This window comes from Mytilus edulis, chromosome 8 (genome assembly GCF_963676685.1).
Source record: "Mytilus edulis chromosome 8, xbMytEdul2.2, whole genome shotgun sequence".
NCBI classification, from domain to species: Eukaryota; Metazoa; Mollusca; class Bivalvia; order Mytilida; family Mytilidae; genus Mytilus; species Mytilus edulis.
In genome coordinates this window covers 60,077,807-60,092,318 of record NC_092351.1, presented here as the reverse complement: position 1 = coordinate 60,092,318, position 14,512 = coordinate 60,077,807, and the positions used below count along the sequence as shown (strand labels likewise).

Below are 14,512 nucleotides of genomic sequence, written 5' to 3'. Positions count from 1 at the left end.
GGTACTTCGGTACTGACATGATCTAACAAAGTTTACTCAAATTGTCCGTTTATAAATTTTGAAATTGATAAGAAAATAAGGTTTCAACTACCTCAGGCGAAGTTGGCTTTAGATGAATTTGGCTATTTATTTTAGGAATTTTTGACATATAGCTCTTCAACGGTTTCGGTACTTATACATCTTCGGATTTCAAATGTTTGGCTTTGAGCGTTCCTGATGAAGGTAAATCTAGAAAATCGCTTCGGACGCAAGAAATGATTAAACTTGTTGTTTTTAATTTTTTGTTTTTAAATAATAAGGTGACCTTTTTCTCATTACTTGACGTCTGTATTAATTAGAAAAAATCTGAAAAGCTAAAATATTTGGAATGTTGAGAGCTACATCTTGTTCAAACTGTCAGACGACTTCTTATAGGAGTTATTGCGCTTCAATGACATTTTTTATCTTTTATTTTTATTTTTTCTTACCTCAAAAATGATAATAGATACACCGAAATTGAGATACACGAGATCTACAACTAAATCAACTTAAACAAAATCATCAGACGACTCCGTATTCGTTATAACCCTGCTCATAAGGAAGCTATTAAAACAAGAGTTCCAAATAGTGAAGTTGAAATCATCCCTTCGTAAGTTTTACGGGCGCCATTACGAGTTGGTTGACCGTTATGGAATAACCGTTTCACAGATGGTATCGGATATGTTCCTTACGTCGTAACTGCAATCTCCTTCCCTTTCATGAATATGACCTACCGAAATGACTATTTACCGGATTTGTTATAACATGAGCAACACGACGGGTGCCACATGTGGAGCAGGATCTGCTTACCCTTCCGGAGCACCTGAGATCACCCCTAGTTTTTAGTGGGGTTTGTGTTGCTTATTCTTTAGTTGTGTCATGTGTAATATTTTTGTCTGTTTGTCTTTTTCATTTTTAGCCATGGGGTTGTCAGTTTATTTTCGATTTATGAGTTGTACTGTCCCTCTAGTATCTTTCGTCCCTCTTTGTTAAGACGATTATTATTATTTGTTTTTGCGTTATTGCCTACTGTCTTTAAAACTATAATATGTGGATAGAATTCTTAAATAGCAAAAATGATCAGCAAATAACCTATAGTAGCTTAAATCTTCAGCCGACTTCTTCATTTTCTTAATTTACTTATTGTCCTTTAATGATTTATTTTTTACATTTCATGCCAAATGTCTTACAAACTGTAATACAGAAATAGAATCAGTAAACATTATCATGAGTACTAGATAAACAAAAATTACCATACAACGGCTGGATAAAACCGAATACAAACTCTGAAGAGCTGATAAAACCAAGAAGGTCCGACGTACAGATAAAGTCTGACAAGCAGATATGCATAAGGCTGTACATTCCTTAATCTAAAATGATTTGGAACCGTATAATTGCTCAAAAGGTGATGAAAACTAAAAAGACCGATAGTGAATCTTTACCCGGATAAGGAATCAGGGCTATGAACGAGGGAGAGACATGACTGCATTTAAATAGATTTCGAAAATTTTATAACAGCAATTCAAGTTAAACATTACTCGGATTTGCAAGCAATAACGAAAGTACTAGTTGCGGGTCTAATGATATCCTTCAGACTAAAAAGTCCCCCAGGAGACGTATTCATGGTATTTATAACTAGAGGCTCTAAAGAGCCTGTGTCGCTCACCTTGGTCTATATAAATATTAAACAAAGGACGCAGATGGATTCATGACAAAATTGTGTTTTGGTGATGGTGATGTTTTTGTACATCTTACTTTACTGAACATTCTTGCTGCTTACAATTATCTGTATCTATAATGAACTTGGCCCAGTTAGGTTTCAGTTGACAATGTTTGTAAAAATTTACAAATTTTATGAAAATTGTTAAAAATTGACTATAAAAGGCAATAACTCCTAATTATATATAAAGGGGTCAACTGACCATATCAGTCATGTTGACTTATTTGTAAATCTTACTTTGTTGAACATTATTACTGTTACAGTTTATCTCTATCTATAATAATATTCAAGATAATAACCAAAAACAGCAAAATTTCCTTTAAATTACAAATTCAGGGGCAACAACCCAACAATGGGTTGTCCTATTTATCTGAAACTTTCCGGGCAGATAGATCTTGACCTGATAAATAATTTTATACCAGTCAGATTTGCTCTACAGATGGGTGCACTCCTAACCTGTACAGCAAGTTAACTTGATAACCAGTCATTTGGACTGGTCAAAGTTAACCTGTGACCGAATATAGGACTGCTCTGACCAGTCCTAGGACCAAAATCTAGTTAACTTGAAAAGCGGACTTGGACCTAGGACTGTTTTTATGTCTGCCAAAAAGTTAACTTGGAAACAGGTCCGCTATTGATATAAGTTAACTTCGAACAAGTCCTGTCATAAGTTAACATAAGTTAACTTCGGAACCAGTCCTGTCATAAAGTTAACATAAGTTAACTTGGAAACCGGTCCTGCCACAAAGTTAACTTCTGCTTGAACAAATCCGATCAAAACCAGACCTGTTCCCAAGTTAACTTTTGACTGGTCTGCTCAACACTAAGTTAACTTGTAACCAGGACCGCTCTTCGTTGATTTAAAAAAAAAAAATTTAAATCTTTGTTTCGTAGTATAAACATCGAAAATAAATTAATTTGAAAATTAATACTTCCGTTTTATGAACAGGATTAAACACAAATAATTGAAAATAAGTACGCACAGAACGTAACACAAATTTATCTGTGATCTGACAATCTATCTATTATAAAAACGATCTCGGTTACAATGATAACAGGCACTGAATATATATATATATTCCGAGATCAAATTCAATCATACTATTATGTATATTTTTTAAAAGAAGTATATTTGATGTTAGGTGTATACGTCCTTGTTAGTTATACATCCTTGAACTATGCAGCCACAATCAGCAATAGTTTAATTCATTTAAATAATGACTACAAATTTTTGTTCGCCTAAATTAAGGGTGCCAGCATGTCTTCTTTTTACTCAAAATACTGATACGTAGCAAAATTTCAGTAGTTTTGATGCCTCCAGTTGACATGTACAACAATATTAGTGACCGCATCAACCAAAAATGACCATATATGCACTTTAATTTGTAAATCTATATACCAGCATAGTTAATCAGCCTTATCTTTAATGTCAGGATTCAATGTATAATACAATCATGACAATGGACAGCAATATTGCAATATAATAACAACAAATTTTTGTTCCCCTAAATTATTTAGGGTGCCAGCATGTCTTCTTTTTACTTAAAATACTGATAAGTAACAAAATTTCAGTAGTTTTGATGCCTCCAGTTGACTTGTACAACAAAATTATTTGACCGCATCCACCAAAACTGATCATATATGCACTTTAATTTGTAAATCTAATCTATGTACCCGCATAGTAAATCAGCCATATTTTTTATGTCAGGATTCAATGTATATTACAATCATGACAATGGACAGCAAAATTGCAATATAATAACAAAAAATTTGGTTTGCCTAAGTTTAGGATACCAGCATGTCCTCATTTTATTCAAAATATTGATATGTTACAAAATTTCAGTAGTTTTGATACCTCCAGCTGACTTGTAAAACCAAATTATTTGACTGCATCCACCAAAACTGACCATATGTGAACTTTAAATTGTAAATCTATATACCAGCATAGTAAATCAGCCTTATTTTTAATGTCAGGATTCAATGTATAATACAATCATGACAATGGACAGCAATATTGCAATATAATAACAACAAATTTTTGTTCGCCTAAATTAAGGGTGCCAGCATGTACTCTTTGTACTTAAAATACTGATACGTATCAAAATTTCAGTAGTTTTGATGCCTCCAGTTGACTTGTACAACAAAATTATTTGACCGCATCCACCAAAACTGACCATATGTGCACTTTAATTTGTAAATCTATATACCAGCATAGTTAATTAGCCATATTTTTTATGTCAGGATTCAATGTATAATACAATCATGACAATGGACAGCAAAATTGCAATGTAATAAAAAAAAATTTGGTTCGCATAAGTTTAGGATACCAGCATGTCCTCATTTTATTCAAAATATTGATACGTAACAAAATTTCAGTAGTTTTGATACCTCCAGCTGACTTGTACAACAAAATTATTTGACCGCATCCACCAAAACTGACCATATGTGCACTTTAATTTGTAAATCTATATACCAGCATAGTTAATCAGCCATATTTTTTATGTCAGGATTCAATGTATAATACAATCATGACAATGGACAGCAAAATTGCAATATAATAACAAAAAATTTGGTTCGCATAAATTTAGGATACCAGGATGTCCTCATTTTATTCAAAATATTGATACGTAACAAAATTTCAGTAGTTTTGATACCTCCAGCTGACTTGCACAACAAAATTATTTGACCACATTAACAAAACTGATCATATGTGCACTTTAATTTGTAAATCTATATAAACCATGACGTACCCGCCTAGTATTAATCAGCCATATTTTTTATGTCAGGAATCGATGTATAATATAATCATGACAATGGACAGCAATATTGCAATTTTATAACAACAAATTTTTGTTCGCATAAATTTAGGATACCAGCGTGTCCTCCTTTTATTCAAAATATTGATACGTAACAAAATTTTAGTAGTTTTAATACCTCATTCTGACTTGGAAAACAAAACTATTTGACCAAAACTGATCATATGTGCACTTTTATTTGCAAATCTATATACCTGCATACCATTGTACCAATCGCCTTAATGTCTTCTCCTGGCGCTCCTGTTCACATTTTAGTCGGACCGTAAATGTACACGTAATCAATAATATTGGAAAACTATTAATGCAAAAAATATTCTGAATAAATTGAGAATGTCAGAATTTCATCTCTTTATTCATATATAATAACAGTCACATCATATATAGTAGTTCAACAAAACCATTATGCCACATCATCAAAGTACCAACACTGACATGTCTGAATTCATTTGTACTATTTACAATGATTTAGTAAAAAAAAGTATACGAGGTTCTCTTCTTGGAATCTATTATGTCGGTTGATTGATTTTGTTTATAGTTAAACGTCAAGTGGCAGCTATTTCATTAAAGTGCGCATTGAGTATAATTTTAGGACGTCCAATATCAATATCATGAATATCGGCAATGATTGTTGATAGTTTTACCACATCGTATGCTTACGGACACTGTACAATTTCTGTTAGAATATTCTGCGGGAAATATAATAGTAAATCCAATGCAAACAAATTGAATATCAATGAAATATCCATGCAAGTATAAATTAATGCATAAAGTAAAATTTAGGAAGGGACAGGTAAACAACGGGGAACGAAGTAACGTAGACAATGTTGCCAATATCCCGTGATATAAGAATATTGTTCCGATGCGTTGGATAACCTTTCTCTCCGCCTTCTAATAAAAAAACTCTGTGTGATCGTATAGCCATTTTTTATTTATATACGAATACATGTATATCAAATAAAAGAGAGCATTTGTATAATATCTAGTAGAGTCTAGCGAGTAAATAATAAATGATATCTGTGGAAAAACAATGCGAATGTTGTTTACATATTCTGAGACATATTTTAATGAAAGCTCAAGTCTGATATGAAAACTCTTATAACGATAATCTGTCATAAGCAGACATGTCCTCAGGTCTGGTCAATAGCAGACTTGTCCACAGGTCTGGTCAAAAGCAGACCTGTCCTCAGGTCTGGTCAGGAGCAGACCTGTCCACAGGTCTGGTCTGAGGCAGACCTGTCCTCAGGACTGGTCAAAAGCAGACTTGCCCACAGGTCTGGTCTGCGGCAGACCTGTCCTCAGGACTGGTCAAAAGCAGACTTGCCCACAGGTCTGGTCTGCGGCAGACCTGTCCTCAGGACTGGTCAAAAGCAGACTTGTCGATAGGTCTGCAGCAGTCCTAAAAAAGCAGACCGTAGGTCTGGTCCACCAACGACGAAGTTAACTTGCTTGACTGCTTAAAAATTCTCAAGTTAACTTAGAAAGCAGTCAACAAGTTAACTCTAAGTTAACTTTTGTCAAGGTTAGGACCGCACCCATCTGTAAATGCTTTGCTTTTTGAGTTATAAGCCAAAAACTGCATTTTACCCCTATGTTCTATTTTTAGCTATGGTGGCAATCTTGGTTGGTTGGCCGGGTCATTAGACACATTTTTAAACTAGGTACCCCAATGATGATTGTGGCCAAGTTTGGTTTAATTTGGCCAAGTAGTTTCTGAGGAGAAGATTTTTGTAAAACATAATTAAGATTTACGAAAAATGATTAAAAATAGACCATAAAGGGCAATAACTCCTAAAGGGGTCAACTGAACATTTCAGTCATGTTGACTTATTTGTAAATCTTACTTTGCTGAACATTATTGCTGTTTACAATTCATCTCTATCTATAATAACATTCAAGATAATAACCCAAAACAGCAAAATTTCCTTAAAATTACAAATTCAGGGGCAACAACCCAATAACCGGTTGTCCGATTCGTCTGAAAATTTCAGGACAGATAGATCTTGACTTAATAAACAATTTAACACCTTGTCAGCTTTGCTTTAAATGCTTCGGTTTCAGAGTTATAAGCCAAAAACTGCATTTGACCCCTATGTTCTATTTTTAGCCATGGCGGCCATCTTGGTTGGTTGGCTGGGTCATCGAACACATTTTTCAAACTAGATACCCAAATGATGATTGTGACCAAGTTTGGTTAAATTTGGCCCAGTAGTTTCAGAGAAGATTTTTGTAAAAGTTAACGACGACGGACGACGCGGGACGACGACGGACGCCGGACGCCAAGTGATGAGAAAAGCTCACTTGACCGTTTGGGTCACGTGAGCTAAAAATAGTTCAATCCCATAACACCGATCAATCAGTCTTCAAATTATAAGTTTGACAGATTGGTGATGTGATATGATGTGACTGAGCAGAGACGGATTGTGATAGTGACTAATCGCTAAAACATTAACTCATACGGAAGCAAGTACTGCAACAAGTGTATATGCAGATCTTTAACAATATTGTATAGGTCATATTTTGTATTAACCTCTTGATTGGGTTTGTACTTCAACTATTATACGTGTTATGTATTTAATTAAAACCTTTTTTGTTTTATTTTCAGGTTAAAAGGATTCCTGACAGAGCGAAAATAAACACTAAGCAGGATGCACATAATCCAAGTAATACCATTGTTAACATATTTTCCACATATCACCCGACAAATGTAACTTTCCCCGTTCTTTTATAATGAACCAGTTTGAAAAAATCAGATGTGAATCTGGGAATACATCTTTAAAAACGTTTCTGATTTCACGATTTGTGATTAATTAAGAAATGTATAACAAAATCAAGGTTCACACTGCCTCAGACACAGTTGAAATTAGATGAATTAAGCTATTATGTCGGTTTAGTGATAAAGCTCCTAACTTTCCGACATATTTGTACACATAGATAACAATAACATTAACGGCACCAATGTTATTGCACCAACAAATCAATTTGACAATTTAGGTTTTTTCAGTGATGCTCCTGGCCAAAACCTTATACAATACGTGGGAAAGTTGACAAAACAAATTGAAATCAAAAGTAAGCCCATGAACAGACTACATGTTATGGTTTGCTAGCTCCTCAAGAATTTAAATCAAGACAAGAACTACTAGGACGATAAATTTGTAAAGTGTTGATTGTATTTATCTGCATTAGGTTGATAACAGTATTGCAGGGAAAACTGTGAATTGCCCATGATCAGTAGGCAGTAGGCATTGTTGTTGTTTTTATTCGACATTGACTTTTGGATTAAAAATATGGATTTAAATTCGGGCCTAACATATGTTTGAACTTTTAAACCAAAATGAAGTTTCAATTTTAAGTTATATTGATTTTTTTTTGGAGATAGAAGACAAATAGACATGCTAGACAACAGACATACATACCATTATTATCTTCCGGAAAGCGTATTGTTGGCTCACACATTAAACTGTGAAAGTACTGATTTTCTTTCCTTTTATACGCCCGTCAAATTTTTGACGGGACGTATTATGGTATACAAATGTCCGGTGTCCGTCCGTCCGTCGTACCGTCCGTCTGTCTGTCCGGCGTAAACATGTCGCACCGTAACTTGAGAACGACTTATCCAAATTTCATGAAACTTAATAAAGTGCTTTCTTATGATGGTCAAATGATCTGTATACTTTTTGGTGAAAATAAGATTAAAACTTTTTGAGTTACGACACTTTGTAACTAAAACAGGGGTGTGTTTTTTTCACATGTCGCACCGTATCTCAAAAAAAATCTTGATTATGGCTTAAAACTTTAAACACTTCTTAGTTATATTAATCTTAATATCTGTATACTTTTTGGTGATGATTCAAAATTTCATTTTTGAGTTATTGAGTATTTTGTAAAAAAGGGGGAGGGTTTTTTTACATGTCGCGCCATATCTCAAAAACGATTTATGATTATTGCTTAAAACTTTACACATGTCTTAGTTATATTAATCTAAAGATCTGTATACTTTTTGGTGATGATTCAAAATTTCATTTTTGAGTAATTGAGTATTTTGCAAAAAAGGGGGAGGTTTTTTTTACATGTTGTGCCGTATCTCAGAAACAAATTTATGATTATTGCTTAAAACTTTACACACTTCTTCGTTATATTAATCTAAAGATCTGTATACTTTTTGGTGATGATTCAAAATTTTATTTTTGAGTTATTGAGTATTTTGTAAAACAGGGGAGGTTTTTTTTTTACATGTCACTCCCTATCTCAAAAATAATTTATGATTATTGCTTAAAACTTTACACAATTCTTTGTTATATTAATCTAAAGATCTGTATACTTTTTAGTTTTGATTCAAAATTTTATTTTTATTGATATTTAGTTTTTGTAAAAAAAAAACAGGGTGGGGGGTTTCACATGTCCCGCCGTGTCTCAAAAACAATATATGGTTATTGCTTAAAACTTTCTCAAAAACTATTTATGATTATTGCATAAAACTTACACACAAGACGTCTGGCGTATCATGCGCTCATGGTGCAGCTGTTTATTTTATGTAGTTTATACCTCAAGTATATTAATCTTCCAAGATTTTAGATTGAGTTCGTTTCTTTAGAACATTTTAAACTCGGAAAAATATGAGTTACATTAAAACGAAAACATTAAAACATAAAAGTTCAACTTCTAGAAACGAATGGGATAGAAATGTATCTGTATCATTACAATGAAAACTTGATTAATTATTTTCGTGTGTTACAATTTTCGTGGATTGATGATATTTGATTTCGTGGTTTAACAAAAATTTGCAAATACGCCAATAGAAATCGTGTATTTTATTGAACATTGGAATTCATGTCTCACCTTATACTCCGAAATCAACAATTGAAGACGCCTTCATCTAAAAGTATGGTTACACTGCATTCAACTACGAGTTACCAAATAACATTGCAGTCGTCGACAACGATTGATTGATTTCTTAAAAGAACACAATTTTGGAACAAACTGAATAGTCTTCGACTGATAGAGACGGGTATTCGGGATGACGAGGAGGTGATTCGGTATTGAGATGATTTAAAAGACATGTTTGTTCCTAAAAGAGGGACGAAAGATACCAAAGGGACAGTCAAACTCATAAATCGAAAATAAACTGACAACGATAACAACAAAGATTCCAACTTCCTCGGGCAAAATTGATTGATGGTTGTTTGTTTAATGTCCAGTGGCAAATTTTTCGTGCATGTTAAAGACCAAGAAATAATAAATAAAATAGGTAGGTCCTATAATAGACGCCATTTGGCATTAAGGTCGAGAGTATTTTTGACTGTCAATGGAAAAATAGTGTTTATTAGATGCGCACATAAATCTTTCCATGCAAGATGCAACCTGCGGACACCAAAGAGTTTTAGCAAGGGTTGTTAGCGTGCAGAGAGCATGGTAGTCACTCGACATGAGGCATCGGATTAAATGTCCCAATTCTGAATGAACGTGGGTGTGTACTTGTACATCCCGCATAGCAAACATGACGTTCAACTTGCCAAGACCTTAGTGACCGTATCTTTTTTCACCAGTAAACCTTTGTGGTTCTTGTCAAGATGTAGATGTGGTATATCAGTCAATGAACCAGCGACCTAATGAAAAACAAATATTACATGGTAATAATGCACGTACGGCCTTCGTCAAACTACACTTTCAGAACTCTTTGTTGTTCTTTTTTAAGACGAAGGCAGCAGACTTTAAACTATAAAGTAAAGTGGTTATCTTTATTCAAGTTCAATAATATAAGTAGGAGTTAACAAATTTTGCCCGGTGACCCCCATTATTCTTTTTATAATTCTTTTAATGTATAATGATAGACTGTCTGTTAAAGTCTTTTAAAATTTTAGTTATTTTTTAATAGTTTCTGAGGACTTAAACTTGTCAATGATAAAGCTATGAAAAGTCAAGAGAGAACATTTTCCCGCAAACATTTCAATGGTTAATATCTCGAAAACAAGTACGGTGACCTATATATATTTATTTTGCTCTTTTGATTCCATTATTAATTCCCTATCAATATATGCTAGTGTTCATAAAAGTTAATTATTTTGAAACCGAGAAGCTAACTCCCTTAAGATGAATGCAGCAGACTTAAATATTTTTATATTGAATAATATAAGTAAGACTTAATTAGATTTGGTGCATATGTCAATCAAACATTTACCCAATGACAAACAAATTAAATATTACTTGGTTATAATACGCATACGGCTTCCATCAAAACACACTTTCAGGAGCCCAAAATTTGACTGAATTAATTCTGAGCTTTAACAAGTCAACAAAGACTTAAACTTATTAAGAAGGGATATAGTTACGATACTGTTGTCAGGTCATTAAAGATTGCATATTTTGGCGTTAATATTGATTCACTTATAGGGTCTTTGCATCGGAACTGAACACATTTACTCAAAAACCAGTTGTTGGCATGACACGGGTTATGTTCTTCTCATATATGTTATGATGGTATGATACTAAACCCCTAACGGGAAGGATTGTGCCTGATGTTCATATGATGAAATCGTAATCTTTCAGTCAGTTTAATTGAAGTCTGGAGCTGGCATGTCAGTTAACTGCTAGTAGTCTGTTGTTATTTATGTATTATTGTCATTTTGTTTATTTTCTTTGGTTACATCTTCTGACATCAGACTCGGACTTCTCTTGAACTGAATTTTAATGTGCGTATTGTTATGCGTTTACTTTTCTACATTGGCTAGAGGTATAGGGGGAGGGTTGAGATCTCACAAACATGTTTAACCCCGCCGCATTTTTGCGCCTGTCCCAAGTCAGGAGCCTCTGGCCTTTGATAGTCTTGTATTATTTTAATTTTAGTTTCTTGTGTACAATTTGGAAATTAGTATGGCGTTCATTATCACTGAACTAGTATATATTTGTTTAGGGGACAGCTGAAGGACGCCTCCGGGTGCGGGAATTTCTCGCTACATTGAAGACCTGTTGGTGACCCTCGGCTGTTGTTTTTTATTTGGTCGGGTTGTTGTCTCTTTGGCACATTTCCCATTTCCATTCTCAATTTTATTAAGAACAGCAACCTATACCAATCCCCCCCCCCCAAAAAAAAAAGAATAAACAATGAAATTTTAGAAAAAAAAATCAACGCCTGACAAGCTAAGACACGTGACATCAGACAGGCAAAAAGACATGTGTTAAGATTAAACAACGATGCTTTAGACCGTTAATACATACTAGCACCATAATTCAGGAATGCTGATTGTTGGTTAAAATGGTCACAACTCATGCAAATAAGAAAGTCCTGTTTTGCCTTTTCTGTTGTAATTTGTACCTCAAGTAAATTAATCTTGGATTATTTATTGAGTCATAATGATAGTGTGTTGTTTGCTAAACGTCCATTGGAAAATATTTCATACATGATCAGGACGAAATCAAATTAACAAAAATATACAATAGGTAGGTCCTGTAGTAGAGGTCGTCCGGGAAGAAGGTGGGGAAAATTTGATTGATTGATTGTTGGTTGCTTTATTTCCAGTGGCAAATATGTCATGCATGTTCAGGACGAGAACAAACTAACAATAAATATATAAGGTAGGTCCGGTAATAGAGGTCAACTGAGTTGCAGGTCGGGTACATTTAGACTGCCACGATAAAATGAGGGTATATTGGATAGGAACAGAAATTTAGCCATGCAACAGGCCACCTGCGGACCCCTCAAAGAGTTGATGCAAGGGTTCTTAACGTGTAGAGGGCGTGAGACTCTCCAAAAGAGGCATCGGATTAAACGTCCCAATGTGACCGGTCGTGGTTGCGTACTTGATACATCTCACACAGCCAAACGGACGCCCCACTTTGGCAAGGGTTTTATTGACGGTCGGAAGAAGACCTGTAGTTATCATACTTCTTTTCCCCACTCAAATGCCTCATGCAGGAAATCTCAAAACCAAATACTTCTCTTCATATCAAAATGTTTTCACGGTGGTCGTCTTGCAAGAAGCAAGTTATGTTCTTCCTCTGACGTAGCCCTGTTTTTTTCGGGATCAATTTTTCTTATTTATTTGTCTTTTGTTCATTGATTGCCATTCTGTATTCTGTTAATGTTGCATTCCTTTTGTAATTTATTAATTTTGTTATAAACTTGATCATGAGTTTAAAAAAACAGCAGCCAAATACTTAACTATGTGAATTAAATGTTTGCTTTATCCTGCATATTGGTCTTTTAATATTGTCCCTAAAAACTGAAGTCTAACACTGAATCTATACATTTTGCTTCGAGACCAAAATACTGTCAAAAAGTGATCAAAACAGAACTTGCATTTTCATATTAAAAAAGGGTCTGAGAAACACCCAAAAAGCACGATTTTGCATTATCTGTTCTATAGCTTTTTGGGGCCTTCAACAGATCCAAAACCCTCCAACTTTTTTTAAGACTCGCTCCGCTCGGCGAATAATGTTTTGCTATACTTTTGAAAGAGGCTAAATACAGCTTTTATCCGTGTATGTATGCAATACCTGTATATGCAGTTTGGATTTCAGAAGATTCATTTCCACAGATGATGATGATGATTCATTCTGATTAAATAATACATAATGACTTGACTTCATGTATTATTTATATATATATTTATAATAAAAAATGAATTTAAAATTGTGTTTTTAAATATTATAAATACAAAATCAGTCCAAAAATCCGATCAAAAAAATAAATTACCCTGCCCCCTCCCCCAAAATATCAAATGGTCGCCACATACTACATAATATAGTATGCAAAATAATATTTTTACATCATTTAATCCATTAACTGGTATTTTTTTATAAACTGCATAATTAAGGTTATCGATTGTTGAAATAATCAAATGAATACTTGATGTTTTTCAGAAAATGAACCAAAAAAAGGAGAAGTTGCTTCTGATCAAACATCAAATTCTGTCAAATACAACCTTCCTGTTTCTGTCGCTTTGCGCTTAAAGTTTAATATAAAAAAGACAGCAAATGAAAATCTGTTCATTACTAGCTGTATCAAAACAGGCAATACATTAGTGTTTACCGAACAAAATCATGAACGACTTATTATTTGTAATTCAGACGGTACTGATATCCATCACATTCATCTGTCCTATAAACCGTGCTATATGACAGAGATAGATAGTAATGTTGTCGCAGTATCCTGTCACAGAATGATATTGATAATAAATATATCTACACGTTCTGTCATCAGTAAAATCAACAAGAGTGATAACTGCTACGGAATATCATATAATGATGATAACCTGTACGTTGTTATTGATAAGTTTAAAATACATGTGATGGACCTGACAGGTAAAGTAAAACGTACTATGCTGGCACCTTCAGGCCTTATCCACGACATTACAGTAGACAGAAACAGGTTGGTCTGTATAGACTATACATCATCAATATATTGCTGCTCGTTAGATGGAACACGTATGTGGACATTTAAAAGGAATAACTTTCAATATTTACGTCGTGCAACAACAGATGATGAGGGGAATGTCTATGTGACAAATGAGAGTACACACAATGTAATAGTTGTATCAGATGATGGGAAACATCACAGTAAACTTCTTACTAAATCAGATGGATTGAATAATCCGTATGGAATTTATTTCGTCAAAAAAGAAAATATTCTGCTTGTTAGTAATGACTTTGACGGACAAATAATTCTTTTTGACGTAAACAAGAAATAAAATATATAAACCTAAATAATTCTTTCAGACAATGAGTGTATTCGGACTCTGATCTATTTGTGTATTTTGTCAATCAAAAGGATTATATTAATTGTTGTTGTCTATACTATCAATCTTAATTATATTTTTTTCTTTACTATAAGTTTGACTTATTTGCTTGTCATGATCTGTACAGTTGTAATCCGTATTCAGATTGAAGAACAATTTTGTTATGTACTGTTTGTGTGATCAACTTTAGATGGAAATTCAGAAAAATGTCACAAAGACGTAATGTT

General features: G+C 33.8%; 1 protein-coding gene across 1 annotated transcript in view; it reads left to right on the top strand.

The window, feature by feature from the left end:
* The window catches only part of LOC139484244 (uncharacterized), a 32,304-nt gene extending 18,067 nt beyond the window's left edge, over positions 1-14,237 (top strand). Inside the window, exons 7-8 of the mRNA XM_071267979.1 lie at positions 7,157-7,214; positions 13,411-14,237. Coding sequence (XP_071124080.1) covers positions 7,157-7,214; positions 13,411-14,237 — 885 coding nt within the window. The remainder of the gene's footprint in view (positions 1-7,156; positions 7,215-13,410) is intronic.
* Positions 14,238-14,512: the final 275 nt, after the last annotated feature.